This window comes from Xenopus tropicalis, chromosome 8, assembly GCF_000004195.4.
Source record: "Xenopus tropicalis strain Nigerian chromosome 8, UCB_Xtro_10.0, whole genome shotgun sequence".
Lineage (NCBI taxonomy): Eukaryota > Metazoa > Chordata > Amphibia > Anura > Pipidae > Xenopus > Xenopus tropicalis.
In genome coordinates, this window is record NC_030684.2 from 105,590,450 (window position 1) to 105,618,089 (window position 27,640).

General features: G+C 39.0%; 2 protein-coding genes across 5 annotated transcripts; one reads left to right on the plus strand and one right to left on the minus strand.

Moving 5' to 3' along the window:
* The first annotated feature begins 1,922 nt into the window (after positions 1-1,922).
* On the plus strand, positions 1,923-20,205 carry heatr4 (HEAT repeat containing 4). Of its 4 annotated transcripts, none has more exons than XM_031890969.1 (15): positions 1,923-2,006; positions 3,849-4,711; positions 5,610-5,797; positions 6,934-7,074; positions 7,482-7,688; positions 8,806-8,949; positions 9,729-9,896; positions 11,101-11,261; positions 11,648-11,752; positions 12,257-12,375; positions 14,300-14,480; positions 15,990-16,059; positions 17,427-17,613; positions 18,374-18,452; positions 18,957-20,205. In XM_031890969.1, the coding sequence occupies exons 1-15, from the start codon at positions 1,977-1,979 to the stop codon at positions 19,128-19,130; spliced, it is 2,817 nt and encodes a 938-aa protein (XP_031746829.1). In that variant the 5' UTR covers positions 1,923-1,976; the 3' UTR covers positions 19,131-20,205. The 4 variants fall into 4 exon arrangements, with proteins under 4 accessions (XP_031746829.1, XP_012824866.2, XP_031746830.1 ...); XM_012969412.3 differs by having other exon boundaries at positions 18,969-20,205; XM_031890970.1 differs by having other exon boundaries at positions 9,762-9,896.
* haus2 (HAUS augmin like complex subunit 2) lies at positions 20,138-27,594 on the minus strand. The gene is given in 7 exon segments (NM_001015864.1): positions 20,138-20,965; positions 21,086-21,910; positions 22,922-23,030; positions 24,930-25,062; positions 25,250-25,319; positions 26,508-26,600; positions 27,482-27,594. Coding segments are annotated over 6 exon segments (666 nt in total). The 5' UTR covers positions 27,569-27,594; the 3' UTR covers positions 20,138-20,965; positions 21,086-21,736.
* Positions 27,595-27,640: the final 46 nt, after the last annotated feature.

Consider the following 27,640-nt stretch of genomic DNA (forward strand, 5'->3'; position numbering starts at 1 on the left):
TTTATAAAGCACTGTATAACAGGACAATCATTTAATACAAACAGGGTTATTATAATAATAGATAATACAAATAAATAGGTTAAGAATCAAAGAGACAAGAGGATGAAGGTTCCTGCACCGTAGAGCTTACAGTCTAAGTGGGAGGGTACTTACAGACACAAATACGAGGATATTAAGTGCTGTAGGTTTAAGTCAGAGACATTGCATTATAAGTGCCAGTTCCCAGTTCAGCTGTTATGCAAGTGCCCCAAGAGGTAGTCTTTGAGTTTAGTTCTAAAAAGACTGAGGGAGGATTCTCTCCAGAGGGATTCAGGGAGGGCATTCCAAATGTAAGGGGCAGCAAGGCATAAAGGTTTAGGTTGGGAAACAGCAGTAACAGTGGGGGGTGCAACCAAGCAGTTGCTCTGAGAGGAGCGGAGGAGTCAGCCAGGAACGTATGGAGACATGTAGTGAGGCGCAGAGGAATGGAGGACTTTGAAAGTTAAGAGAAGGAGTTTGTAAGTTATCCTTGTTTTTATAGGAAGTCATGATAAAGACTTTAGCAGTGCAGGGGCGTGAGAGGAGGAGAATTCTGGCATCAGTATTTAAGACAGACTGTAGGGGGGAGAGATGGGAGTTAGGGAGGCCAGTTAGTAGTAGGTTACAGTAGTCTAGTCGGGATAGGATGAGAGCATACATGAGCAGCCTATCTTTTGACAGTGGTGTTAATATGGTCAGAGAAGTAGAGAGAGGAGTCAAACATCACCACCAGACAATGTGCTAAGTCGACAGGGTTAATGAACGTGCCATCAATAGAGATAGTAAAGTGGGGGAGTAGGACCAGGCTTAGGCAGAAAGATGATCAGTTCAGTTTTTGTTAGATTCAGTTTTAGGTGGTGTTGGTTCATCCAGAGATTGCTCAGAGGCAGCTCGACATTTGAGTCTCAGTTTCATCTGTTAATGATCATGCAAACACACCAGTTTTCCAGTGCAAGGCAACAGTACATTATATTTTAATTACTTTATCATACTTTGGTGATACTGCTTCTTTAAGCAGCTCTCCAGTTTGTTATTTCAGCAGCTATCTGGTTACTAGGGTCCTTAGACATCTTTGTACCATATCTGGCCATACACTTTGATATCCCCCCGATGATGCCCCCACTCACTTACATTTTTTGCACTCCTACAAGGTTTGGGGGGGCATATTGCTAGAGAAGAGGGCACAATTGCGCTCTCTGAAGTAGAAGAGAAAAAACTGGAATGTTAGCATTATGGCATGGTGCTGTGAGCTTCCGTGGATGAGTGACACAGAGGAGGCCTTCTTTATTATAGGTATAGGTTTGGGGGTAAGGTTGCTACCTGTCCAGATTTGCTCCAAGTATTTACCTTGGTGCTCACTGGGCTTTAGTGGACTCAGGCAGCAGTGATGCAGGTGCCCTGGCAGGCTCCACTGGGTGAGCAAGTCCCAGTGCAGTCACAGCCACTGCTCCCTGGTAGGTGTGTCACTGAAGGGCACTGCTCCCTCCCCAGAAGGTATGGTGGTCAGGTTTATGGTGTCTATACAGGTAAAAGGATTTCATGGGAGGGGTACAGAGATGCCTGCTATTGGTGTGCTTTCTCTCTTAGGCATTCTGGGAGTTTCTAAGGTTTGTTTGGGAGCTTTGTTGCTCTGGTTGCCAAAACTTCACATTGAAAGGTTACACTATGGATTTTGCCATTTGTTAACTGCTTTGTTAGCATTGCTGATAGTAATGCTGTCTGTTATAAACACCACAATATGACCATTTATAAAGTTAATATTTTATAGTATAGTACATTGAAAATCCCTGTATTATAGATGAATTTGTAATATTAAAAAATGCAGTGCTTAGTTTACAGTACCAGCCTAGTTGTTTAGCATCCATTGTCCTGCTAGTTGCTTAGCAATGACTAAACACAGGGCTCTCTGTTAGAGCTGAGACTGCAAATGAGATTAGGCTGTCATTTCTGTATTCCACATGAAGATTAGCACAGATTTACCCTCTCAGGTAACATTACATTTACATTTTTCTAATCATACTATTTCACCTATAAATGGTTTCTCATCTGAGAAGATAAGACGTTCAGGACAAAAATGGTTTGTTTTTTACTTTTTGATCCTACAACATGATAAAGGTACTGCAGCCCTTATATAATTATCATGCCCTAACTTGGGCCCCCTTGGGCATATATCATTGCTAGAATCGCATTTAAAGCATGTCAATTCTTAACCTGAAAGCCCTGTCTGCTTATAAACTATTCGTGGCTATGCGAGGCTTGATTTAACCCTTACTATACATTGACAGGTCTCCATACTATATTCTGCTCATTTGTTACATTGTACCCTCTTTTCCTGGACCCTGGGAAGCAGGGATACCCAGATTTTACTTTTAGTCAGGCTGAATATACCATACTTTTTAGATTGAAGGTAGAGCACAAAAGTTCAGATGAGCATATATCTATTCTCAGTTACAATAAGGTAAGTACTACTGCCCTTACCAAAAACAACAGCATTTAAATGTCATGACCATCTGGACCCTTTTAAGATGCCCCTGGCAGAAATTCTGTCTGTCCCCCTGATGGCCCCTGACCACCATTGCCCCATGCCATTTACTACAATTGCATTCAGATAAGGACATAAAGCAGATTTAGGATAAAATGAAAAAACAGCAGCACTCTTGATAAGGCTTGATAAAGGGCTGGTTTAAGCCTGAAACGTTGCTATGTGCACTTGAGTAAAGTCACTTTTTTCTACAACATTTCCGGAGTGCTGCTGTTTTTTCATTTTATCCTGGATATTGTTTTACCCTGGCTGAGGGTTCAGCTTGCACCTGGGGCTACAACTAGCCGGTTTGTCCATTGTGTAGCACACCTTAATCAATTTGTTGATAAAGCAGATTTAGGGCACCAGCCAAGAAAGTGCCTTGTGTGACATTAGCCATGAAGGTCATCCTATATTTTTTTTAAAACTCCACACTAGTGGATGGTGTGACAGAAAGGCTACTGGAAGGCAGAGAGGGACAGACAAAAATCAGTGATATCCTTAGCTCTTGCTTAGAGCTATGATCACATACATACTATGTAAGTTGTTTTGCAATGTTTACTAAAGACTAATGCCAGAATTATCACCAAATAGAGCCAGAATTCTATCTCCACCTGGAGAGTAGCAGAAGGGATGTGGTCAGGTTTTAAGTAGAGAAAATTATTGAGTCCATTTAAGGGCCAAAACCTTGTGCACTTTTGCTCTCCTATTTGTACCTGTATGTTATCCACCCACTTAGAGTGTAAGCTCTATGGGCAGGGACCTGGTGTCCCCTGGTGAGAACAGGTATTGCTCATTTGCCTGCAATGTGGGAGCAGCCACCTTTCCAGAGGGGAAGGTACTCTGGGGCAGGTAGCGCTACCTGGGGGGAATTAATTTGGGGAAGGGACTGAACTGATTTAAGGGTTAGGGTCTATCCAGATCCAAGTTGGGACTGAGCACCTACAGAGACTGTGCCAGAAGTGGATAGACTGCACAAGTTCGTCAGGGCAGGAAATTCAGTTATCCCTAAAGCTGTTTACATTCTATCTCAACAGAGATAGATTTCTGCAACTGTGTGTGATCATTTTTCCTAGTGGAAAGTCCCTTGAGGTGTGCTCCCCAGTATCCACTAGGTGGGAACTGGGAACTAAAATCCCAGTTCCCAGTATCTTTATAATTCAAAGAGAACGAAAATCTCCTGTATACAGCCCAAAAATAAGTGAGTGTGCCAAGAAAGGGTTACATATGTATGTACATATAATTTGGCAGTGAGTAAACTAAGAGCCTTGCAGCTTCATTTAATTCTTGCTCTTGTTATCCTTCACAGAATCCTCCTGTAAATATGGAAATACATGGACAGTCATATCAACAATTTCATTCCTCTCAGAAGCCATCACAGAGGCTTCAGACACTTACCGCACTTTCAGATAGCTGTTCTCACAAAAAAGTATTTCCTTTTCCTGCGCCAGTGTTCAGCCAATCAGCTCAGCATTCAGCACAGTCACAAACCCATATCATTAAGAATATTGCAGGTGATTTTCATTTTTCCAAGGAGGTCGTGAGCGAGAGAGGGCTGGCCAGCTTAACCTACAGTGAATGGGACGCTAAGGGCTTATACAAGGCATTTAACATTACACCACAGCTGCTAAGTAATAAAATGTTGAAGATTTGCCCTTTTCAACAGAAATCTTTTTACATGAAACATGCATTGCCTATCAAGCAATTCAAACCAGAAAGTTCCACTTGTTTTGGAAACAATATGTGGACAAAATCTCAGGAAATTGAGAATAGACTTACAATGAATTCCTTACTTCATAGTGGTGAAATTCTAAAACCAAAGATGTCCTCAGCAGAGGAATTGGGCCCGCGTTCACAATCCAAAAGGAAGGCAAAAACTAAATCTGAAGTTTGTGCTTCTTGTGTTCCTCCAAAAGACTTTGTAGGTTGGGATGAACATGTTCTGAAGAAGCTGACAAAGACCACAGCTCAGTGGATTGCGGGCCATTACACAGACAACAGAAAATTAAAGAAAACCTTGTGTAAACGCGATGGCTTAAGAAGCTCAGAAGAGCTCATTCGTGAAGAACGCATGACAGAGGAAGACTTTAGGCCATACAAGGAGCAAGAAAAATCTAGAGAAATAAGTGACCAGTCCAAAGAAGATAATACAACAGATACATTTCTTCCTGTGTAAGAACCAAGGGGGTGAGATACAGTAGTTTCTGAATCTGAACCCCAAAACAAGTCTTTATGATGTCTAGGGTTGGTCTCCATAATGAGCTGTAAAACAGTGACATTTCTTGCAATATTAAACACTAGTCAGTGAAGTTAGGTGCATTACTGATACTTGCGCTATACAGCAGTCTCCTATATTTTTTCTGGTTCCCTTAGAAAAGTTTAAGAAACACTACCCTCCAGTCTTTGCTTTGTCACTGGAAGACTGAGTACCGGCTTTATGGAGTTCTTGCACTGAGATCCAAACAGCATTATGTTACTTAAGAAAATGTAAAAACCACAATAAACTTGCTAACTTTATAGTGGAAAAATCTAAAAAAGATACATTGTTTCTCAAACTTAATTAAAAAGTAGCTTTTGGCAGAGAGCCCATAAATCTTAACAAGCTACTCCTGCACTTAGATACAATGTTTCTTAAACTTAATTACTCAAATATGTAGCTTTTGGCAGAGAGCCCAGAAGTCCTAGCAAACTATACCTGCGCTTAGATACAATTGTAACTAATAAGCTAAACAGGTCTCTTGGGGTAACTGAGACTCGCAACTTAATGGGCAATTTCACCTTTTTAGCAAAACTGTAAATACACATAACACAACCCCAAAACCCCCAGAAATGTATTTAAACTTTAAATAACCTGCCAAATTGAAATAAAACAGGAGTGGCATGTAGGGGGTGTGGTCGCAAAAATGGGCATGGCCAAACATTTTGTCTACATTTCTTTTTGTCCCTCTCCATTTTTCAAATGTTGGGAGGTAAGGAATAGATATGATTTTGTTTTTCTCAGTCATGCAACCCCTATCGCCTTATCCCTCTGTTGTATCTATTTGTGAATAAGGCTTCTGTTATTTTACAGAGAAACACCTTTTCCCCTACTGACCAAAAAAGAAGCTATACATGGCAGTTACAACAAGACAGCAGAATCATTAATAGTCAAACACTTTGAACCTGCCCCATCTTTAAGGTTGCAAGATCTGATGAACCCAAAGGCTGGGAAACACGTCTGTGCTACAGAGAATGCTTTTGAGGGAGAACTTTATTCAGGTAAAAACACCTAGCATTTTTGTGATTAAATAATATATTTTTACTGGAACGGGTTTTAATGGGTTGCATTATTTTAGTCTTTCACAAGGTAAAAAAAATACTTAGCTATGTTAGTGCTATAATTGCCTCTGTTTATGAGTGTTTGTCCCAGCTTGCAATGATAAATGCGTTTGCAGTACTGAAACTGTCACTTGACAAGTATTTTACTATACAGTATTGACAAAGTAATTCACCCCAGTCTTACATAGTGTTGCCCCTCAAACGGGAACTATTGTGAAAATTAAAATTGTTATATTACCTTCATTAGAGAACAACTAAAGATTAACAAAGAAGTAGGATAGAAATGCTACATATTATGTTTTGGGGTTCTGTACCAGCCCAAGGCAACCACAGCAAATTAGAAATGATGTTTTGTGTCTCCAAAGATTCCCCAGTAGCTCCCCATCTTCTTTTCTGCTGATTCCCTACACATGCTTTGTGCTGCTGTCACTTACTGAGCTTAGGGACCCACTCACAACACGCTGTATATATAGAATATAAACATCATAATACAAAGCTGATTAGTAACTAATTCAAATTTTCATTTCATGGGAGCTACAAAACCAGTTTAGCATCTGTATGTAATAATTAGCCCTGTAGGCAAATCTCATGTTCTGCTTGATAATTTGCGACAACCCCTAAGCTTAGCTTCTTAACAGTTGCCTAGAGCACTCTGAGCATGTGTGTAATCATTATAAAGATGTTAAATAGTGTTTAGTTTTCCTTTAAAAGGAGATTGGGAACTTTCAATGTATAATTCATTACAAATATGTACCATTTCTAAAATCATATAACTCTTCACCAACCCCCTTTTAGCAAGCTGTCTCTCCACATCTCTCTACATGTCAGAGTTGGTTGCTTTAAAAGAGAATTATCATTAGTACATTAACAAAGTGATGTATAAGACCTAACTCTCCATCAAAATCTGACTCTGACTCCTGCATAAATAGAAACAGATTGCTGAGAGGAGTATACCAAAGGCTGATTATATTTAGAAAATGTCTTATTTCCAGTGGATTTATCTTGGATGAAATTTTAATTTACCTGTTAACTTTCAATATTTGATTTTCATAAACTATATGTGTGTTTGATTTTAGGCTTGGTTAAAATAATGCACCAGAAGGGTATAACAAATAAAAACCACATCATCATGGAAAGTCAGAACCAATATGATAAGCATCTCCAAGAGTTGTTGCCGAAGTCACATACAGAGTGGAGTACTAAGGACTCAGAAGCTGGTAATTCTGCAATCAACTTCTGTTGAATAACTGGTCCTTATGTATTGCTATCATACTGACTATTTGGGGGTATTTTTGCAGACTAAGGTAGGTGGCTCATTGTTCATGTGTTAAGCTTAAACATGGGATCTGTGTATACGAAGAACCCAGTGGCGTAATAACAGTGTGCTGGGCCCCCCCAAAAAAATCTTTGGAGGGGCCCAACACACACCTAGCCAGCCAGCCCTCCCTCCACCTTCTGGCCTGTCCGCCCACTTTTATTTCACTCTCCCCAGCTGATTGCGCCAGGTAGGTAGGTATATATATTTTTGGCTGTTGCAAGACCAAGCCAGTAGTTTGTAGAGGATGTATAAAACAGTTGTGTCTAACTACAGGGCTAACATGGCATTTTATTTTTTATTATACAGGCTTACCTCTAAGGCCAGAAAGAGGAGCAGTTCGCTGGATTGCTCTTCCAACACCAGTTTTAAATAAGACTATACAGACCTGTGAGTTACCGGTAGACCCAAAGCCTCAAGGGCAAACACAACCTGAAAAAGAAATGCATTTGAAATTGAACAAGAGACAGGTCCTGTGGAACATATTAACCCAATGGAAAAGTTCCTGGATGTTAAGTGAGTGTTAAGCGCGGGAAAACACATACAGTTCACATAAATGTTTGTGCTCCTGGTATAGGATACATCTTCAATAAGACTAATATAGTGCCTTCGACTCCTAGTACCACAATGCAGAATTACAATCTATCCCTCTTCTACTAAGCCCCAGTAGAAGTATATATTACAAGGGTGTTTGACTATGTATGTAGTAGCTGCTGTGGTTCTACCTCTTCTTCTGTTTTTATATTTATGTATAATATAAATAGTGGTGGTACACTTCCAAATATGTACCAGTTCTGTAAAAAACAAAGTTTTGAAGTTCTGTGTTGAAAAAACAAAGTTGTGGTATTCACAAAAAATTACAAAGGTATTTTGGATCACAATATTGAACCCAGTATTAGAAAACTGGGTTTCCACCACAAATCATTGGTCTTCCAGCAGAACAAAATGCTGGACAGTTTTGCCCATTGAGATTTAGATCTGGAATGAGTCCAGTTCTAAATCCCATTGAACATTTGTGAAGGGGTCCAGGTACTGCAGTTGGGAGGAGCTATACTTTACAACAGTGGGCCAAACTGTCAGTTGAGGATATATACAGTATATATTCATGGCTTTTAAGTGCTTGATTTCAGTAAATTGTTTCAAAAAGGAGTGCTACCAAATTTAAAGTATAGAGTATCAGTCAAATCAAATGTTAGTACCACTGCACTTGCAGCTTCATTCCTAAATTACCTTTTTGGAATACCTGTGGTCAGTTTTTGAGTTGTCCTTAGTCATAGTAGTTTTTAAAGGACTTCTTGTACCTATTAGACACTGACAAATAGAAGAGCAGTTTAACAAAATTATGCAAAACAATATCGGACTTTTAGGGGTTGCAGAAAATGTAATGGGTCTTTCCTCAGGTACCCAAAACAAATGCCCACCTCACTTAGATTGAATACCACCTTCTTTCAGCTGTCAGTGGCTGAATCTCCCAATCTCCATTCTTCCCTACTCCTTCTCCCTGTTGTTTTTTTTATTTTCATGCGCTTCCAATTCATGTTGTTTGGAGACTATAGAGACTTACCTGTCATCCAATATGGCGTGTGCATTCCACGGGCACATGGTTCATAACCACATTCTCTTGTCAATAAAGCTGGGAACTGGAAAGAGACAACGTTGGAACAGCTAAAGAGAGACCTACACAGTGTGCATAAGAACTCTAGAATCTCGGCTCTTGTAACCATCGCCACATCAGCAGTGCGTCAGTCAATGGAGGAAGCAGATGCAGGGAATACAGGTGAGCAGGTAACTCTGACAAGAAATTATTAGTTAGAGGCAGAAACAATAATGAAATAATAAGTGGAGGATTTTATACATTTAAGGGAAAATTTATTACATTACTCTAAATGTTTTCTGCTCCTTTTTGACTTATACAATGTGCAGGATAGTATGACTTTATTTTCCAATGGTGGTCTTATCAGCATTTTCTTTTCTAAATTCTCATTTTTTTATCATTTTAAAACAAACAAATCAGAGCACAGTAAACCTGCACATTCAGCTTATTACATAAAATATGGAGCATTAATAAATAAATAAAACAGACATCCTGACAGCAATGAGTCTGCAAGGCTATGGGATCAGAAAATATAGGGTAGGTGATACCCATTATTGTCTTATTTAGTAGATTAAAAAATGCAAGCTTTTGGGACTTCTTAGGTCAAGTCAAAGCTCGCATTTTATAATCTAATAACTAAGTTAGCCAATAAAATATCACTTACCCTTTAATTTCTGGCTTTAATCCATGGCTAACATGGTCCAACACTCTGCTACAACGGCTATGGGATAGGAGAAGTAGAACAGAGAATCAGCTGAGCTAAATGTGTAAGGGAGCTCTCAACATTTCATTTGCACTGGTAGTAGTTCAGGTTATTTGACACAGACAGTAGAAAACAGTCATTTTACATGAGGAGTTATATCCATCTCAACCAGTCCGCAATTAGATTAGCAGTCCTTTGTCAATAGTAAATCTTACACAATTTTTTTTATTATTGTATATTTTGTTTAAAACTGGAAAAGCAAGCAAATCAACACCAACTCTTTGTGTACCAGAAGATATGTGTCTCATTAATAATGCCCTTGGCGACGTTGATGCCCTCGTGAGGATGGCTGCGGCACTATGCTGTTACATAAATCACTCTGTGAGTGAAGAGGCAAGGAAGGTCATGTTCAGTGCCCTGGAGAAAGGTACTCTCTGAAACTCTGTTTAAATAATGAAACTGTATGTACAAAAATGTTGTTAAAGATAATGGGAAATATAAAGTTATAGATAAAGAAAATGCATCAGCAATTTCTTTTCTAAATTCTCATTTTTTTCTTATTTTAAAACAAACAAATCAGAGCACAGTAAACCTGCACATTCAGCTTATTACATAGTTAGAATACGGAGCAAGGTACTCTCTGAAAATAAAGAAAATGCATCTCTGAGCATTATTCCATTAAATATTCATTTCAAATTCTAAATGGCTTTAGAGTTATTTGTAAATGTAATTGCTACTAAAAGCAGGATTTGTTTGTTCTCTTGTTGTCTCTGCAATGCCGGTTCCAGTTCCTGAAACAGTGTAGCAGAAGTCATCTGATTACGGTGATGGCACACGTTGAGATAAGTTGTCCGTGATAGATCTGCTCTACCATGGGGTGACTAATCAACTGCAAATACTTTCTCACCGGCAATAACATAAATTGTCCATGGCAAAAAATATGCGTCATATCAGAAAGAAGCCAAAGTTGCCTTGCGATTTACATTATTGACGGTGGGAAATCATTTTCAATAAATACTTGCCTGCGGTAGAGGTTTAGCATGGGCAACTAATCTCAACGTGTGCCATAGCCCTTTCAGTCACAAACTGGAATTGACTTTTCATATATTGCTTCTAGAATCAGAGCAGTGGGTGCAGAGATCGTAAAGAGATAAATACTGCTTTCAATTGCTATTTCATATAAGAACATCTTTGAAACCTTTTTTTATGTATGTTGGAAGAATGCTCAGTGTTGCTCTATGTATGTTGGAAACTTGAAGACGTGGCTAGATATTCTATGATTCATTGAAGATTCTGATTAAATAATGGCATATTTTCTCCATGAAGTAGCACGCTAGGCAGCAATGTAGGAAATGAGTAGATGTGCATTGTTAATTTTATGCAATAGATAGAAGTAGGGATGGATTTGAAAATTTAGGCCCCACATTCCCCCCACACACACACTCACTTACCACACACTGCACAGCACGGCTGCACTGGGGACTGGGTGGGAGATTCAAACAGCTGTCAAAATCTCTTGTTCAGTCCCCAGGGCAGATGCAATGCCACCCCCAGATATTTGCTGCTCTAGGCCCGGGCCTTTGTGGCATGCCTACAAATATGGCCCTGAATAGAAGTTGTGTCCTTTGCAGGATGTGATGCTGATAGCTGGGCAGCTGCTCAGTGCCTGGCCCTGGAAGGGGATCACAGCTATCCGGTGATTAAGAGGATCATCACTCAGCTTTTTGAAGTAAATAATGAGGAGACAGAGGAACAAGCTCGCTATATGCTAAGGAAGTTGAGCATGGGCACAGTGAGTCATTCTTTTGGCAGGGCATTTAGAGATGATTTCATTGTCTATAATAACTAAATATAAAATGCTTTGAATTAAAAGTAAATATAAAATTATTTAGAGCTTGCACTCCAGCTGGGGGAAACCATAGTCTTTTTTTAAACAATTGACACCCTCGGGAGGGAGCTCTTAATGTGGGCAGCCATGTTCTTGGGCCACTCATCATGCCAATGCATGTATCACACACTTGTATAATCAGCAAGCTGTGACACTATGCTTCATTTGCAGGGATTTCCTAACTGTCAAACTACAAATAAAATTGCTGAAGACAAAAGATCCCTGTTTAAGGCACTGTTTCATCCAGATAGTGGACAAGGCACACAATTCTATTCTGCTATTCCTTTTAGAAATTGGTCCATGCCATGCTAGGAGAGGCGTTGAATAATGGTAACTGGAGGGACCGGGTTTTAGCCTGCAGAGCCCTTTCTCAGCTTCACGGACATGGGAATCAGGTGAGTGTTCTGATTTACGGTTCATATCAATATTTATGGTATGTACAAAAAGTTTTTTTGCACAGTATGTTAATATTGATCGTTTTGACCAAAAATTTTTTCTCTCACAAACTACAAATTGTTTTCTTTCAATCTAATTTTTCTGTGTTTTTTGGCATCTTTTCTCTGCCTTTTTCTGACTTGAAAATCTGGGTCAATACGTTGACACTTTATAAATATGTGATAATAGTAATAATAATTACCCTAATTCTTTAAAAAATATTTTGGTCAGTTTCACCTTCAAGGAAATTCAGTGACAAATAATAAATATCAGAGAATTTAAAAATATTAAAAAAAACTCCACAACATTTTAGATGCCCATAATTTGGCAACACAAATTAAGAATATTTTTTTAATCTTTATAAATGTTGCTGTAAGTTTAATATAAACAACTTGTGCCTTTCCCCAGGACTTTGTTTTTACTGTGACTATAGCTTTGATGTAATGGTCTTAACTTTTCTGTAGGATCTGAGAAATAAATTGAACTACCTTATGTGGGAGGATTGGAGTCCTGCTGTGAAACAGGCTGCAGCTAGATCTTTAGGAATAATGGGGTGCGGAAAGGAGATACATGACCAACTGCAGTAAGTCAACACTCAATGGCAAGATACATTTTGCACAAGCACTTGTAGATACAAATAACTGCTGCGGTATTGTATCTATATTCATATATACAGTAAGTCTAACCCCTATATGTAATAAAAGGCACTGGGGGTTATGGTTGCCACCTGTCCAGTGCCTGCTCAGTTTTTCCAATTTGGAATACCAGGCAGGAATCTCAAACACTGACATGTCGATCGGCCAATCGCAGTCACTTCCCCACCTCCCTGCAGAGAGTTCCTGGGCAGGAGAGGTGGCAACCCTACTGAGGTTCATTTATAAACACTGGGCAAATTTGTCCACCCATGGAAAAAAAAACAGATGTTTGTTTTCATTGTAAACCAGCAGCTGGCTGAGAAAAGCTGATCGCTAATGGGTTACAGCCCAAGTGCAAATTTGCCCTATGTTTATAAATGAGCCTGACTGCGTTTGCCCAAGAGCAGTAACTCATAGCAACCAAAAGATGTTTTCTATGAAACAGGTGACCAGTAAATTCTAACTGCTGATTGGTTGCTATGGGTTACTGCTCCTGCCCCTTTGTCCCTTATTTTGTTATAGTGTTGTATGTGTTAAAGCTGCTCCCTCTCTCATGCTGCACTCTACACTTGTTTTCTCTGACATTCCAAGTACACAGAGGCCCAAACAGCCCCCACCAGCCCACTAAATAGTGACTGTCTATGGCATCTTACAGCAGCCCCTCTGGCATTTGCCAGAACCCACAGATTGCCAGTCCAAGCTTACCCCTGAGGGACAAAAGTTTCAGTTCAGATCACGGATCACAGTAGTCTGCAGAACAGCAGCCTACCTCAGCACCCAGAGCAGATAATCTCATAAAGAAAACTAACCCATATGTTATGTATGCTAGGTAAAATTCAATTTACAATATGCCACTATTCATATACTGTACAATAGTCTATATATAGGTGGACTAGACAAAAGTCTGGTATAAAATAGCAGTCCAAGTGGTTCCAGTGGTAAACTGTATTGTAGATTCTCAACCTAAAATAGAAAACAGGTAGTGCCTTTAGATGTCATGTAATAAGGCTATTGCCAGGCAAACCAAAATGCAGTTTCCAAGTGAGGATTGGATTATAGTTCTCAACGAATGTACTCCTTGTAAATCATAATAATCAACATATTGTTGGCAATTCACTAGTCTGGGTTATTACTGGAAGTAGTTGGATTGCCATTATTCCAGACTGTTGTCTAGTCCACATATATGTAGACTATTGTACATGAATATGGAGGATTGTAATGCCAGTTATATATTTTGTTCGGAACTGATTATTGCACCTTATGTAGCATACATAATAGTGACCTCTGTTATTGATTTATAAAAAAAACAACCTAGTACCTTTACAGTTATAATTTTGGGTGGAAATGATATAGTTTAGACCCCTTGAGGTATAGGGTGTGCTGAGTTTTTTTAGCTCTTTTAGAGTGAGGGCAGGCAGAAGATTAATAGTTGAATCCAGTGATATAAAAAGATTGGTGATAGCAGCAGACAAAATAAAAGACACTGGTGACAAAAAGATGCAGGCGACAAAACATGCATTTTGCTAATTTTTCGCCCTTTCCAAATTTTGTTGCTGTTTCATGAATTTTATGGCAAAGCGAAACAGGACAGATTTGCTCATCACTAGCCACAATTCATTTTCTTTGGTCTATGTTTGTAAGAAATCACATCACTATAGTGCCACCCATTACCTCTGTCTGCATGCACATCCACCTCAACTTATTGGCATGAAGGTGAGAGCACATTTTAAACTGTGGGAAGATACAACTGTTGTATTTTGGGCAGCATATAGATAACATTATGTATAATTTGCAGTGTTTATGTGATTAATGAGAAGAATGATTGTGTGTCCCAAAAGAATAAGGATTTCCCTATTACTTTTTTAAATTAAGAAAAAAATTACAATGTGGTACATGGAAAACCAAAGTGGAAGCTCTTTCCCTTATTGGCTGGCTAAGACTCATGACTGCTCAGCTGCTTCCTGAGTTTCTGCAGTGCTTCTCAGACGAGTTTGCAGCTGTCCGTAAGCAAGCCTGCCTGGCCGCTGGTTTGCTCCAAATTAGAGATGACGTGGTAAGTACAGATTCACCAAGAGTAACGAGGTACCAATATTTAATCTTTGATTTAAAAGGAGAACTAAAGCTTAACAAAGGTTCCAAAAGGACATTATGCTCTGAGAGCCCAAGGTTACCACAGCCCTTCAGTGTGGTATGTATCTGTGCCTCTGAAGATGCTCCCAATAGCTTCCCATTGGGAAGCTCTGTGCTGCTGTCAGTTACTGAGCTTAGGGGCTAACATATAGTTAGGCTACACACATATTTGTATAAAATATTGAACAAAGGATTGAATTGGACTTAACCACTGTGTGATGCTAATAAGACAAAAATCATACAAAATAAAGATTGTTTTTGAATTTTACATTTTTTATTGTATACCACTGCCAACAATAGTTAAAAAATACCCAACCCATAAAAAAACAAAGCAGTACTAAATGAAAGGGTAACTTCACATCAAAATTGTTTAAAAGATGTAACAACAAACTAATATTCTTTTATACTACAAGAACTGCTATCAACCTTCTACTCTGTTGGGGTTGCTTGCTGTGTTCTAGCCTGAATTGCTTGCTGTGTTCTAGCCTGAATTGCTTGCTGTGTTCTAGCCTGAATTGCTTGCTGTGTTCTAGCCTGAATTGCTTGCTGTGTTCTAGCCTGAATTGCTTGCTGTGTTCTATCCCCTTTGCTGAAAGTCTGGGGCATGCACAACTGAGCCCAACGTTATAAGCTTACTGCATCTTACTGGAATTGAACTACACTGACTAATACAGACAATATACTGTATATAGACTATAAATGTCACAATTAGTAATTCATTTAAATCCTTAAATGGTAGCTTAGAAACCAGGGCAATTTGCATCAGAATTTAATCATCAGCCCTGCAGCAACAGCTTCTATGACAGGCAACCTCACTTTCTGCTTGATAATTTGCGAAGACCTCTAAGCTCTAAGCTGCCCAGAGCGCACTAAGCATGTGCAGTGCCACTGGCACTCCTAAAATGATCCAAAATGGAGATCCCCGTTCTCCCCCCGCCCGGGGTTGCCGGGCCCCTGGAGGGGGTGATGTGGTGGGAGGAAAGGGGTACTAGGGGTAGGTGAAAGAAGAGGCACCAGCCTGGCACCCCCCACCGTTGTACCCTAGGCAGGTGCCTCCTCTGCCTACCCCTACCAGCACAACCTTGAAGGTCTGAATCATTACCAATTTAGGGTTTAGTTCTCCTTTAAGTGAAATTATCCTGCTTGTATGGTGTAGGAATGCTGCACAAGAATAGCATAAAGAATATTCTTTTCCTGATGTACCCTATCTCTGCTTGCCATTCTATTTCCTTCTTTTTAACATCCTCTACAATGTCATTTTCTTCTCCAAGTTCATAGCTTTGTGTAAAGCAGTTTTAGGGGAGCTTCCCATCACCCCTAGGGTTTCCTGGTGTCTCAGCAGTCTTTTCTGGCTTAGAGAGAAACTTGTATGTTAGAATAAAGGCAATGCATACACTGATATTACTATAACCAACATTTTTTCTGCTTTTAGATCCTCAGTTGCCTTTGTGATCTTATTCAGAGTGATTCAATCTGGAAAATTCAGGCATCTGCTGTCAAAGGTGTGTGTTAAACCAGCCATAACATGTTCATATAAACGTTGGGATATAGACCGCCTAGACTTTTATTAATCCTGTGAACTAATGAAATGCTTAGATGAAAGCAGACAAAGAATTAGGTAAATTACTGGTGCAAATAAACCAGTGTGTGAAAACCTCTGGCGACATGATTCATATGCCATGCCTATTTTACAGAACACACCCATTTAAGGAGACCACGCCCATCCCACTGTTATTATTTGTAATTTGGCCTCCAAAGAATTCAAAAACATCCAAAAATTATGCAATTCCCAGCAACCAAGCACATAGAAAGCACACAGAAAGCCCAAAATGACAGGAAGTGAGCTCCATTAGAAAGGTGTCTGTATCTTACTAACCCCCTCTAAACACTCATGTCTTAAATAATGTGGCACAAGTATTTAAAGTTTAAATGAATATGTCTTGTATATGTTTCTTTTTCAGTAGAAAAAGTTATCTGGGGAAAGTTCAGTTCCTTAAAGGGGAACTCTGCCCAAAGTAAACATGAGTTCAAGCGACGTTAAAATGGATATCAATTAAAAAATATGCAGTGTTTTTATGATATTTAATGTAATATGGTTTGGAACAGTTACCTAAGCCTGGCTCCCTGTTCTCCTGCTGATCCGGCTGACTACTTTCAGACTAACAGATGTAACAGTAGTCAAGTGTCCTCAGCCTGCCTCCTCCATATCCCACAATTCCCTCTGCAGATGATTACAATAAGGCAGTGATCCCCAACCAGTGGCTCGGATGTTGCTCTCAGTGCCCCCAAACCAGGGAGTTAATTTTGAATTCCTGACTTTCCTGACTGGGGGCAAGTTTTGGTTGAATAAAAACAAGATTTACTACCAAATAAAGCCCCCTGTAAGCTGATAGGGTGCATAGAGGCTGCCTAATAGCCAATCTTAGCCCTTATTTGGCACCGCCATGAACTTTTATGGTGCTTGTGTTGTTCTCCAAGTCTTTTTACATTTGACTGTGGCTCACGAGTAAGAAAGGTTGGGGATCCCTGCAGTAAGGAAAGGAACATCACAGTGCAATGCATTGTGGGTTATATAGTTCCTGCATGCTTTCTGTAAACTGTAGAGAAGTTGTTACAATTTATGACATTATTTTAGTTGCTCCTCCCCTGCCAGGATTTCAAATGATGCAGAAAGAGAAGAATTGTTTTGCGGCTGGATTTCCGCATATAAAAATTGTATTTACTCTTTGAAGGAACAGATTACAGTGATATATTATATATTAGGGATTTCTGTGTTGTGTGGGCCTATTTGACAAATTTTAGTTCAGAAGCCAGAGATCCCCTTTAAGCTTGTATTTAGCATTATCAGTCGCCTTGTTTCTTTCTACAGCTATAGGGAATATAGGGCATGTGACCCCCCGTGTGAAGGAGATCCTGATGTGGGCTGTGCATCACGGGGAGCCAGGAGTGCGCATAGAGGCTTTTCATTGTATTGCCCTCCTGCGGATCCTTGACCCAGATATGCAGTACATGTTGCGAGATAAACTGATGCTGGAATCTCATGACACTGTGCAAAAGTGAGTAAACTGATTTTGCCTGGTGTTGGACCCAGAGATTGGTCTGTAACAGATGAGCAGAGGTGCAACTGTGTTATAATAGAATTTGTATCAGAAACATTCACTTCAGTGGTCTTGGAGAAGTCTGTTAAAGGGGAACTGTCACCCAAAGAAATAGTTCCAAATCCTGTTCTACCATGTTAGTTAAGCAAAATAAATGTACACTATATAACTCCTTGTTTCCCTCAGTCTTGGAATTTACAATCACAGCAAACAGGCAATAGCCATTTTGTGGGATTTGTTATTAAAGCTTTGTTTTTTATAACCCCACTAAGTTTGCCCAGGTGCAGTAGCCCATAGCAACCATTCAGCAGGTAGAATTTACTAGTCACCAATTTAAAAGCAAACATCTTATTGGTTGCTATAGGTTACTGCTTCTGGGCAAACTTAGTGCCTTTTATTAGATATGGGGTAGTACGTTAAGCAGCATGCTTAGTACATAGCTTCCCTGTTGGCAAATGAGATCCATAGAATTCTGGGGTAGAAGCAGCATTGCAGCAGTTGTGATTCCAATGTCTTATGCTACAGTATACAGAAGAGTCTTTTTAAAATCTTTTTGGGGAATTTTCTTCACAGATCCAGTTATAATGTAGGTATTACTTTCTTTAAAAAATGACAAATGTATTTTTTATTTATTTTGGAGCAGTTGTGATGAAAGCTGATTATACAGAAGATAATAAATATGTTTGTAAATAATCTTACATATTCCTTGCCTGCTCAGGGAGTTGAGAAGAACCTTAACTGCTCTAGGCCTGGAACTCACAGGAAATGAGGATATGACAGCAATGATTCAGCAGCAGGTATCTGTGTTACACATTTACATTCATTGCTTCAATTGGTTGTTGAATGCTGGTGGAATGAGCAGAATGCTACTGTAATCAACTGCTGGAACTGGATGCTTATATTTAGTCTGCACCAGCATTCTAGTCCTCAATACAGGTATGAGATTCCTGATCCGGAAACCTGTTATACAGAAAACTCCAAATTAGGAAAAGGCCATTTCCCATTGGCCCCCCATTTAAGGAAATAATTCATTTTAAAATTATTTCCTTTTTTTCTGCAATAATAAACAGTACCTTGTACTTGATCCCAACTAAGATATAATTAATCCTTATTGAGTTTATTTAATATTTAAATGTTTTTTATAGTACACTTAAGGTATAAGAAGGATCTATAGGCGGAATATGTGGGAGATGAGCAAACCCTTTGCTGTATAAGGAAAAAGCATATATCAGCCCTGTGGGTTTTTGGGTGGAATTTAGTTGCCGTTTCATTTGTAGCTGCTGGTTTTACTTCATATGTAGTTTCTATTCCAGATGTCCAAGATGTGTCAGAAGAATGTGTTGATTCCCAAAGTAATGGCTTTATATGAAGTTCCAAGAACCAGCAACAAGGAAGTACAAGCGTTGCATGGAAAGACAACAAAACAGAATGACATAATAGGTTCTAAGATATTTGGAAACAAGGATGATTTATAGTTTTGTTATACTTCCAGTCAAAAATCTTGTTTATCTTAGACACTCAATTCACAAATATTATAAATGCAAGAACCACAGATGAAATTTTTTGGATGCACTACAGCTATGAGGCAGCAAAATAACAATGTATGGAAAAGACAAGCTATAAATTACTATACTGAAATTACTAGACTGACAAGGAAGTTAGAAAGTGTCTGTGCCTATATGTCCCCAGCATGGTTATTGTTTCCTCATGCTAAGCCTCTAAAATAACTAACTTAAGGAGAAAGCAATGTATGTTATGTATAGTTGAAGGCCCGGAAATGATACAAAACAAGTCCAGATTGCTACAGCACACCTTAAAGATAAGAAAATGCTGCTGCAGTAGACACGAGTACCTATACCTGGTATCGCCACCGAACTAAAGCACAACATACGCATATTTAAGATCTGATGTTTTGTTCCTTAGAAACACAGTGTTAAGGTGGCCATACATGCACCGATACTATCATACAAATCCTAGTTTTGTACAATATTTGGTGCATGTATGGCAGATCGATGAGACGACCGATATTGCAAGAGTGTTGGATATTGGCTGTCCTGTCAATCGGGCAGACAAAAGACTTAGCTCAGGCACCGTTGAAGGAGCCAGAGCAAAATCTGCGTTCAGGGCTGAATCAGCTCTAAACATCAGTGGAAGGGACGAACAATCTTTTCTGCAAACAATGGATGCAGGAAAGATCGTTATTGTAAGGTGTATGGCCACCTTTAGACACATGGGTATTCATATTTCACCAAAAAAGTAGATGAACCCATCGATGAAAAAATGTTGAGCCAGTGCATCTTAAGCTCACATAATTAAAGGCAAAGTTATTTTTTCTGCATTTTTTGGTGTCCCTGTCTTCTGTGCTCCAGATTCTCTGCTAACCTGCCTACCATAGCTAATTTCCACCACAAACTGCGTGTACAGGCAGGCAAGCTTGACAACTGAAAATGCTTTAGATACAGTCACACAGCAGTACTTTACATACAAGCAAAATGTTTTCAATTTATTAGAAAAACAAGCTCAGAATAATAAACCACAGTTAATAATCAATACAGAATGTACTGTTTGCCTTAATTCTTTCCTGTGCTTCACAGAGACATCTTTGTAATGCAGCAACCTGTGTAGTTTCCACATCATTATCCTTAGTCATTTGTCTTTTAAGTGCTGTCAGTTTTTAAATATAAAATGTTCCTGCTAAATTGTGCTTGGTAAAAGGGTATACTTCACCTGCAATAATGTTGCCTTTTTTCCTTGAACATATTATAAGCACACTTTGGGGTCATTTCTGCTGTATTATATTATTGGCCCTGAGCTAGCTTCTTCTACAGGGATTATAACATTTCATTATAACATTATAACATTTCTAGAACGGTTGCCTAATAATGATGCAGGTTTAAAGGTGTGTCTGGTGTTAAAGTGTTTATGGTATTGACCGTTTACTCTGCTAACATCATGATTTTCAACAGCAGCACTCCTGGCTGTTTATTAATTTGTATATGACGTTCCTGCTCAGACACATTCATTTTTATTTGAAAACATTCATGGCTCCCAAACAAACCAACTTTCTCCTTAAAGGGCAGGTTATAAAGAAATACGTGTTTAAGGAATTTCACACAATGGAATTTAAAAGAGAAGGAAAGGGTTAATCACTTACCTGATACCCCAGACCAGTGCTCCTGCTTGGAGAAAACTGCACCTGCCTTGGGTACTTTTCAGAGAGAACCACAAAGCGATCCTCTTCTTCATTCTTTTTGTCTCAGTGCCCCCAGGCAGACGCACGTGCAGTAGAGAGAAAAAAGCTGCTTTTTTTTGTTAAAGTTTAGCATTTCACTCGACTGTACATGCAAGAGAAAGAGGATTACTCTGTGGTGCTCGCTGAAGGGTACCCTCAGCCCGTGCAGTTTTCTGCTAACAGGAGCACCAATCTGGAGTATCAGGTAAGCGATTATAAATCAATGGGGGTGCCTACAATTTGGCAAACCCCAGTGATTAACCCTTTTAACGAAGGACCTTAATTTCTGAGAACTTTCTAAATATTTGTGGAGCAGCTGACTACTCCATAAGTATTCAGAAACTGAAATGGTTTCCTTCTGCAAATGGAAACATTTTGAAAGTGGTCACATTAATAAGGATCATTGCTACAAATTCCTTGGTTATATTTAAGCAACCAGATGATTAAACTGCAATTTTGTCAATATTTATGGCAATTTATCATGAGTTGAATTTTCAACCTGTGATCATTCTTAGGCTGATGTCACCAGCTGTCCAACTGGCTCAAAATAAATAGTCCAGTGCAGCAGAGCCAATAACTACATCACATCACAGAAAGCACAGCCATGAGTTCCACAGGAAATACTATGTAGGGAGCCTGCCCTTCCAGTAGTGTTTCAATAATAAGTAACAGGTGTATGCCTATACAAATTATAAGCTGTGCTGCTAGGGGTAGGTCTAGACTGGGATTCAAAATAGGCCCTGGTATTTCAATTACACAAAGACCCAAACAGACCCAACCAGCCCAATAAATAGTGACTGTCTCTGGCATCTTACAGCAGCCCCTCACAGATTACCAGTCCGGGCCTGGCTAGGGGTGCAAATTTTCAATAGATAAATATGATGTCTGTGCAGTTATACAACTGGAATTTGCATCTGAATTCATCTGGAATGCAGCCTTCTGCTGTTCTCTCCACGTCAGAATCTGCTCTGTTAGTTCCTCCATTTCTGCCTCTAAAGATTCCATCCTCACTAATGCATTATCCTGCAAAGAAAGAACAATAAGCAGTTAATTCCTTTTTATAAGAATATGGCTAGTGGGTGCTTAGACCACAAGACAAACTGAGACTTCCATCTTCCATAGTCAAATGGAATCTACTAGCAGTGAACTAAATGACAGGATGCACAAGTGCTTTCACACCCAGCTGATAAACACCAGCAAAAAATACCCGTGTGCAATATACCATACAGTTTACAAATGGTGCTGCGCAACAATGATATTTGCGGATTGAGCAGCTCAGGACTCCAACCCTTTAAAAAAAAAATTTTATTGGCTAATCATGTTAAACACAAAACACACCGGATGGGTTTTGTACATTATGTGTTTAATCATAAGCAACAAACATTTGAGCTGCTCAATCTGCGAATACTGGTGTTGCATGTCACCATTTGTGGAACTTACATTGTGCTGTTTTACTCTGAACTACGAGAGTTTCGCACACGATTACTGTAATTGGAGAAGCGGCCCACAGGGCAGCTGTACCAAGACCACTCCTCGATGGGTTGGGTGTCAAGGTGTCCTACAATGAGTTACTTTAAGCAACAGGCCCAGGGTAAAAGTACACCTGGGCCATTTGTGTTATTTGGTGAGCTGTCCCCTATAGTACTATGTAATTTTAAAAATTAATGCAAGATTAATGATTTGGTGCATAGAGTTTAAATACATATATTAAAAGTAATGACTATAGAGTGGATTAGCGCACTGCCCCTTTAGTTTAAAGGTCATTTTGTTTACAGTTTACTGCTCAAATGGACTACACGCTGAAGCCTTGCATAAAATGAACTAAGTTGCCAATGCTATAAAAATACATAAGCAAAAGATGGGGTATGCACAGCAACCTCAAACCCAGCTGCTCTCACTCTTGACTTATTCTGCATCCAAGTTATAGGGCAAGACCTTGCTTATGAAACAAAGTGTACAGTGAAAACTACAGATTGTATTAATTTAGTTACTTATGCAATCTGCTTTATGACTGTAGCCATTAACTTTACTTACCATACTGCTAGAGCAATCTGGTATTTTTGGAATGGTCTGGATAGTCTTGATATATGTTTCCAGCTTTTCAATGAAATTTACCGCAAGGGGTAACAAGTCTGCAGTGGACCTAACAAGCAGTAGGAAAAACCTAGTATTAATTCTAATACATTTCAACATTGATTTATCTCAGTGATTGGTATCAACAATGTGTTCAATTTTAAATTAAGTAATAATAATTAACAATATTCACCTGTATTGGCAATGCTGATCACATGATATGGATACACTTGATCAGTATTGCTAATACTGGTAAATACTGTACTTACGGTACCTGCTAATTATAGGTAATTATTGATTGATTGAAGTTAAATACACATAAGATTAACTTCAATCAATTTTGATTAACTATAATTAGGATCTATGTATGCGATACCGTGATAAGTTTCCTAAATGTCCATTGTATAAAAGATGTTTGCTGAAGTAATCACAAAAAAACACACATGGGAGGGCAGCATTAAAGAGTATAGTTTAAATTTAATATGTTATAGTATGTCCTATTCTTAGTAACATTTCAGTTGGCCTTCAATTTTTGCTATTGCTCTGTGAGGCTCCAATTTTACTGTTATTGTTTATTTTTATAAATTATCTTTCTGTTCGGCTCCCTCTCCTTTTCATCTTCCAGGCACTCATTTAAACCACTGCCTGGTTGCTGGCCCAAAAGAGAGCCTTTTTCAGCAGGATTTGGATTCGGCTGAACTAAATCTGAACCCCTAAAATCATGTGACTATTGGTTACGTAAACAAGGAAAACGTAGATTTTTATAACCCTTACATGCCCTAATTTGTATATGCAAATTAGAGTTCTGATTCAGCTCAGGATTTGCCTTAATCCCAAAACAGACGATTCAGTGCATTCCTTCTCTTTGTTGTTGCCTCAGGTTTAGGCTAAGGGTACTTAGGCAAAAAAAAGCTCTCAGTGCAGCAACACTGAGCAGATTTTGGGGCATATTTTCTCATCTTTAGGCTAGAATCTACCCCAACATAGGCCGACGCCATGCCAGTGTCAGTGGAGCTAGACAAAGGATCGAATTGTTCACATCGTGTGCCCTTCATTTATAATAGGAGTTTATTATGGCTGTTAATTTAATTTCTACCACGATTGCCCTGGAGAATCTAAGAAACTAGAAAGTGAAAATACTTTGGACATCTCATCAAACAATCAGATCTGTATGCCCAGCTTTAGACTAACATCGCACCAAGCTATGCCAGCATTTTGTCACACACAAAAGTAGCAGTAACAATATGCACAGTTTCAACCAATAACTTCTAATTTGTGGACTATTGAAACCAGTTATGTTGGTCATACGCATACAACCTCATTTTTTAATAACATTAGAAACTGGTCTGCAATTTCTGTTGTCCACAAATAAAAGTGGCCATATGCGGGCAGATTTAAGCTGCTGATTTCAGTCCTTTAGACAGATTCAGCAGCTTATCTGCCACCCAACAGGCCTCTCTGATTGATATCTGGCCAGGCAGGTTTGATTTTTCCATCGAATTTGGGACTGCATCGGCTAATTAATGTGGTCCTCGAGCCCACAGTTGTAATACGATCGTTAGGCCCTAGGCCCAAACCATCAAAGTAGCCCTATATTGCCAACCTTAGGTGAGCAGATTTTAATGTGTATGGCCACCTTAAGTGTTTAACAACAATTTTGTGTGTTCTGACAACACAACTTTTCAGGAATTACTGCAAAGTTATGTTATTTATCAATAATCATTTCCTGCTGTAAAACTGTAAAATGGCAACAAACAGAATATATGTTGTACTCTACCAGCAAGACAAAACATATGTATTTTTAATTTTAATTTGCAGAACATGTTATTTCATATTAAAGTGCGTTCTGTTTCATCATTATTAGCATTAGTGATTCCTGTATGTAATCTGTAGGTCTTGGAATGTCCGTTGTGATGCCCTCAAGCTGTTTTAAACATGAACACAAACAAAGGCAGCACCATGATGTTACCTGTGATATGATGCCTCAATAGGCAAATTCTCCTGGCAAACTGGCTGAGCCAGTCTCTGTCTCAAAGTGCGTTTTTCCCTCAGTACTGCTTCCAAGTGGCTGTTCATTGCTTGCAGTGCCTGATATTTCTGCTCTTTAAACAAAGTAAGACAAATACACAAATGAAAAATAAAGCAACATTCTGCCGAGGAAAAGAGAGACCCTACTTATTAAACTGTTGAACAAGGGGGTATAATGCCCCATAAAATTCTGAGGTGGGAATCAGAGCAAAGTCTTCTGTTGGAAATATTCAGACAATACAATGGGCATTTGCTTCTCACCAAGGTATAAAGGATGAGTGATATCTGCAGTTTCTTTTTCCAGCTTTAGCAATTCCAGTTCCAGGCTTTTCTGTAAAAACACAAAAAACCCCACAAAATATATATGTATATACGTATCAATTTTAAAGGAAGTAATACCTTTTAGCTGTTCCCCCACATTTTTAAATAGGCCTTATTTATTACAGTGCTGCTAAAACTTTCTTGCCCATATACAAGCTTTATCAGAAGGAACCATAGGGACATTATGGGTAAACTCATATAAACTCATTTAAATCTAAAGTGATTACAGAGGGAGATTAATGAGACCCAGGAATACATACATAACTATATGGCAGTAAGTTTGCCCAGTAGCAGAAATCCATAACAACCATAAGATGTTCGCTTTTAAACAGGTGTACAGCTGATTGGTTGCTACTGTAGATTTGCCGGTTCTGGACAGTTTTAAAGATCAAAGGGAAAGCAGTAAAAATAGTGGAACAATGCTCAGAGGTACCATACCTAGCTACCTAGCTGTGCCTCTTTTGTAGAAAATGCTTTTGCACAGAAAAGCACATACACATAAATAAAGTAAAAATTTATTGCATTTTCAGTTTTGCTGTTGATTTGTGCCTGGAAAACATTAATTGCACAGCTGGCCTATTTAAAGTGAGATTTTGACCGCTGATCTCACAGTTTATCAAGGCTATCAGAATACACCTGGCGTTCATAATCATTATGGTTTTTTTTTAACCTAAGAATATGCGAGAGGTAGCCAGAATTCGATTCTGTACTTTTATGTTTTATGCCAGAAAGACAGTGATAATGCACTGGATGGGGAATATGCTACCTTCCCTGAACTTCTGGAGCCCTTCCGCTCATTAAACTTACATACGAAACACGAGGGGTGTAACTGGTGCAATCCTGACTCTTTGGACCTGTAACCTGAACCACTAAAGCAGGGAGACTGCTCCAACAATAGCCATAATCCCCTGCACCTTTCTGGCATCCATACCTGTGACCAACAATATGCCAATTCAGTAAATATTGTATCCAATCATCATCACTGTCATTGATTTATTGTAAAAAAGTCCATAGCATTGTTTGTGTTCTTTATTTAAGTTTGATATATGTTTAAACTCAATAAGAAAATGTACCGAAGAAAAAAAAAAGAATATACAAGAGATAAGATACTGTAAAATGCAAGGGCTAGGGCATTTTTTTTTTTTTTTTTTTTTTTAAATGTGTTACAAATTGCATATTACTAGGATACACAATTAACCTGGTTTATCTCAGCCTTGATTTCTGTTATCCTTTGGAGTTCTTCCACATGACTGAAACATGGTGCCTCCAGCTGCGCTTGGTCAAGGGCATTCTGCAAAAGAGAAATTACAGACTGTAATGCTTGATGAAACAAAGGAGAAACAGCCACACAAGAAGGACAGATTAAATCATTGGGAGGTGCCAAGTTGTTAGCCCCCCCCCCCCCCCCTGTAATACTAGTCACTTATCTCATACTCAAGCTTAGTGATCCTCTTCCCTAAAACTGCACAAGTCTGGGGTACTATTTAAAGAGAAGCACTTCAACAAGACATCCCCCATGGGATTGTGCAAGTGCATGTGCAGTAAAGAAAGTACTTTTTCCAAAAAATTTGCACTGTGCATACACACTAATAGAATTGGCACAGGGAACACGTGGGAGGCCTGGCAGTAGGAAGTAACATAAAAGAATAACTGGGGGTGCCAGACAACATGCCATTTAACTTTTAGTGATTTTACATTACATTACATTAACATTTATTTATAAAGCGCCAACATATTCCGCAGCGCTGTACAATAAGTGGGTTACATACATTGGACATACAGAGTAACATATAAAGCAATCAGTTGCCAATACAAGAGGTGAAGAGGGCCCTGCTCAAAAGAGCTTACAATCTAGCTTTCCTTCTCCCTATTTTTCAACATTGCAATGAATAACATTGTAACATAATATAGTAAGTAAGTTCATTTGAATTCAACCTTTTATAACTAAGTGAAACCTGCATAATTGCAAGCTGATTCAAAGGAAGGTATGGGACTTGTGAAAATACTTTTTGACTATTGTTTTATTAAATATGTATGGCAGTGCTGTCCAACTGGCGGCCCCCCACCTGTACCAGTACGTAACCTTAATTTTCTGTCCGTGAAATATAAGTGATGACAAATACCAAAGCTTTCTTCTACTACAGAAAAGCGAATGTATTGATCTCTGTGTACCTGCGATAAAACGCCCGCGGTCAAACATTTCTCTAATAGTAAGGAGGCTGCAGAGGGTTGCAAGGGAGCCCACGGATTTCCTGCCATCTTCACTATACTCCGGTCTGCCCTTGTATACCAAAACAGGCGCTTAATCCCAACAGCCAATCAGCTGGAAGC

What these genes read in the sequence shown, in the direction of transcription:
- heatr4 (XM_031890969.1), top strand. Translation starts at nt 1,977, where the DNA reads ATGAAGATTAGCACAGATTTACCCTCTCAG. An exon ending in GTTCAGTGCCCTGGAGAAAG is followed by an intron (nt 9,897 to 11,100) that starts GTACTCTCTGAA and finishes TGTCCTTTGCAG; the next exon opens with GATGTGATGCTGATAGCTGG. An exon ending in CAGCAATGATTCAGCAGCAG is followed by an intron (nt 18,453 to 18,956) that starts GTATCTGTGTTA and finishes CTTCATATGTAG; the next exon opens with TTTCTATTCCAGATGTCCAA.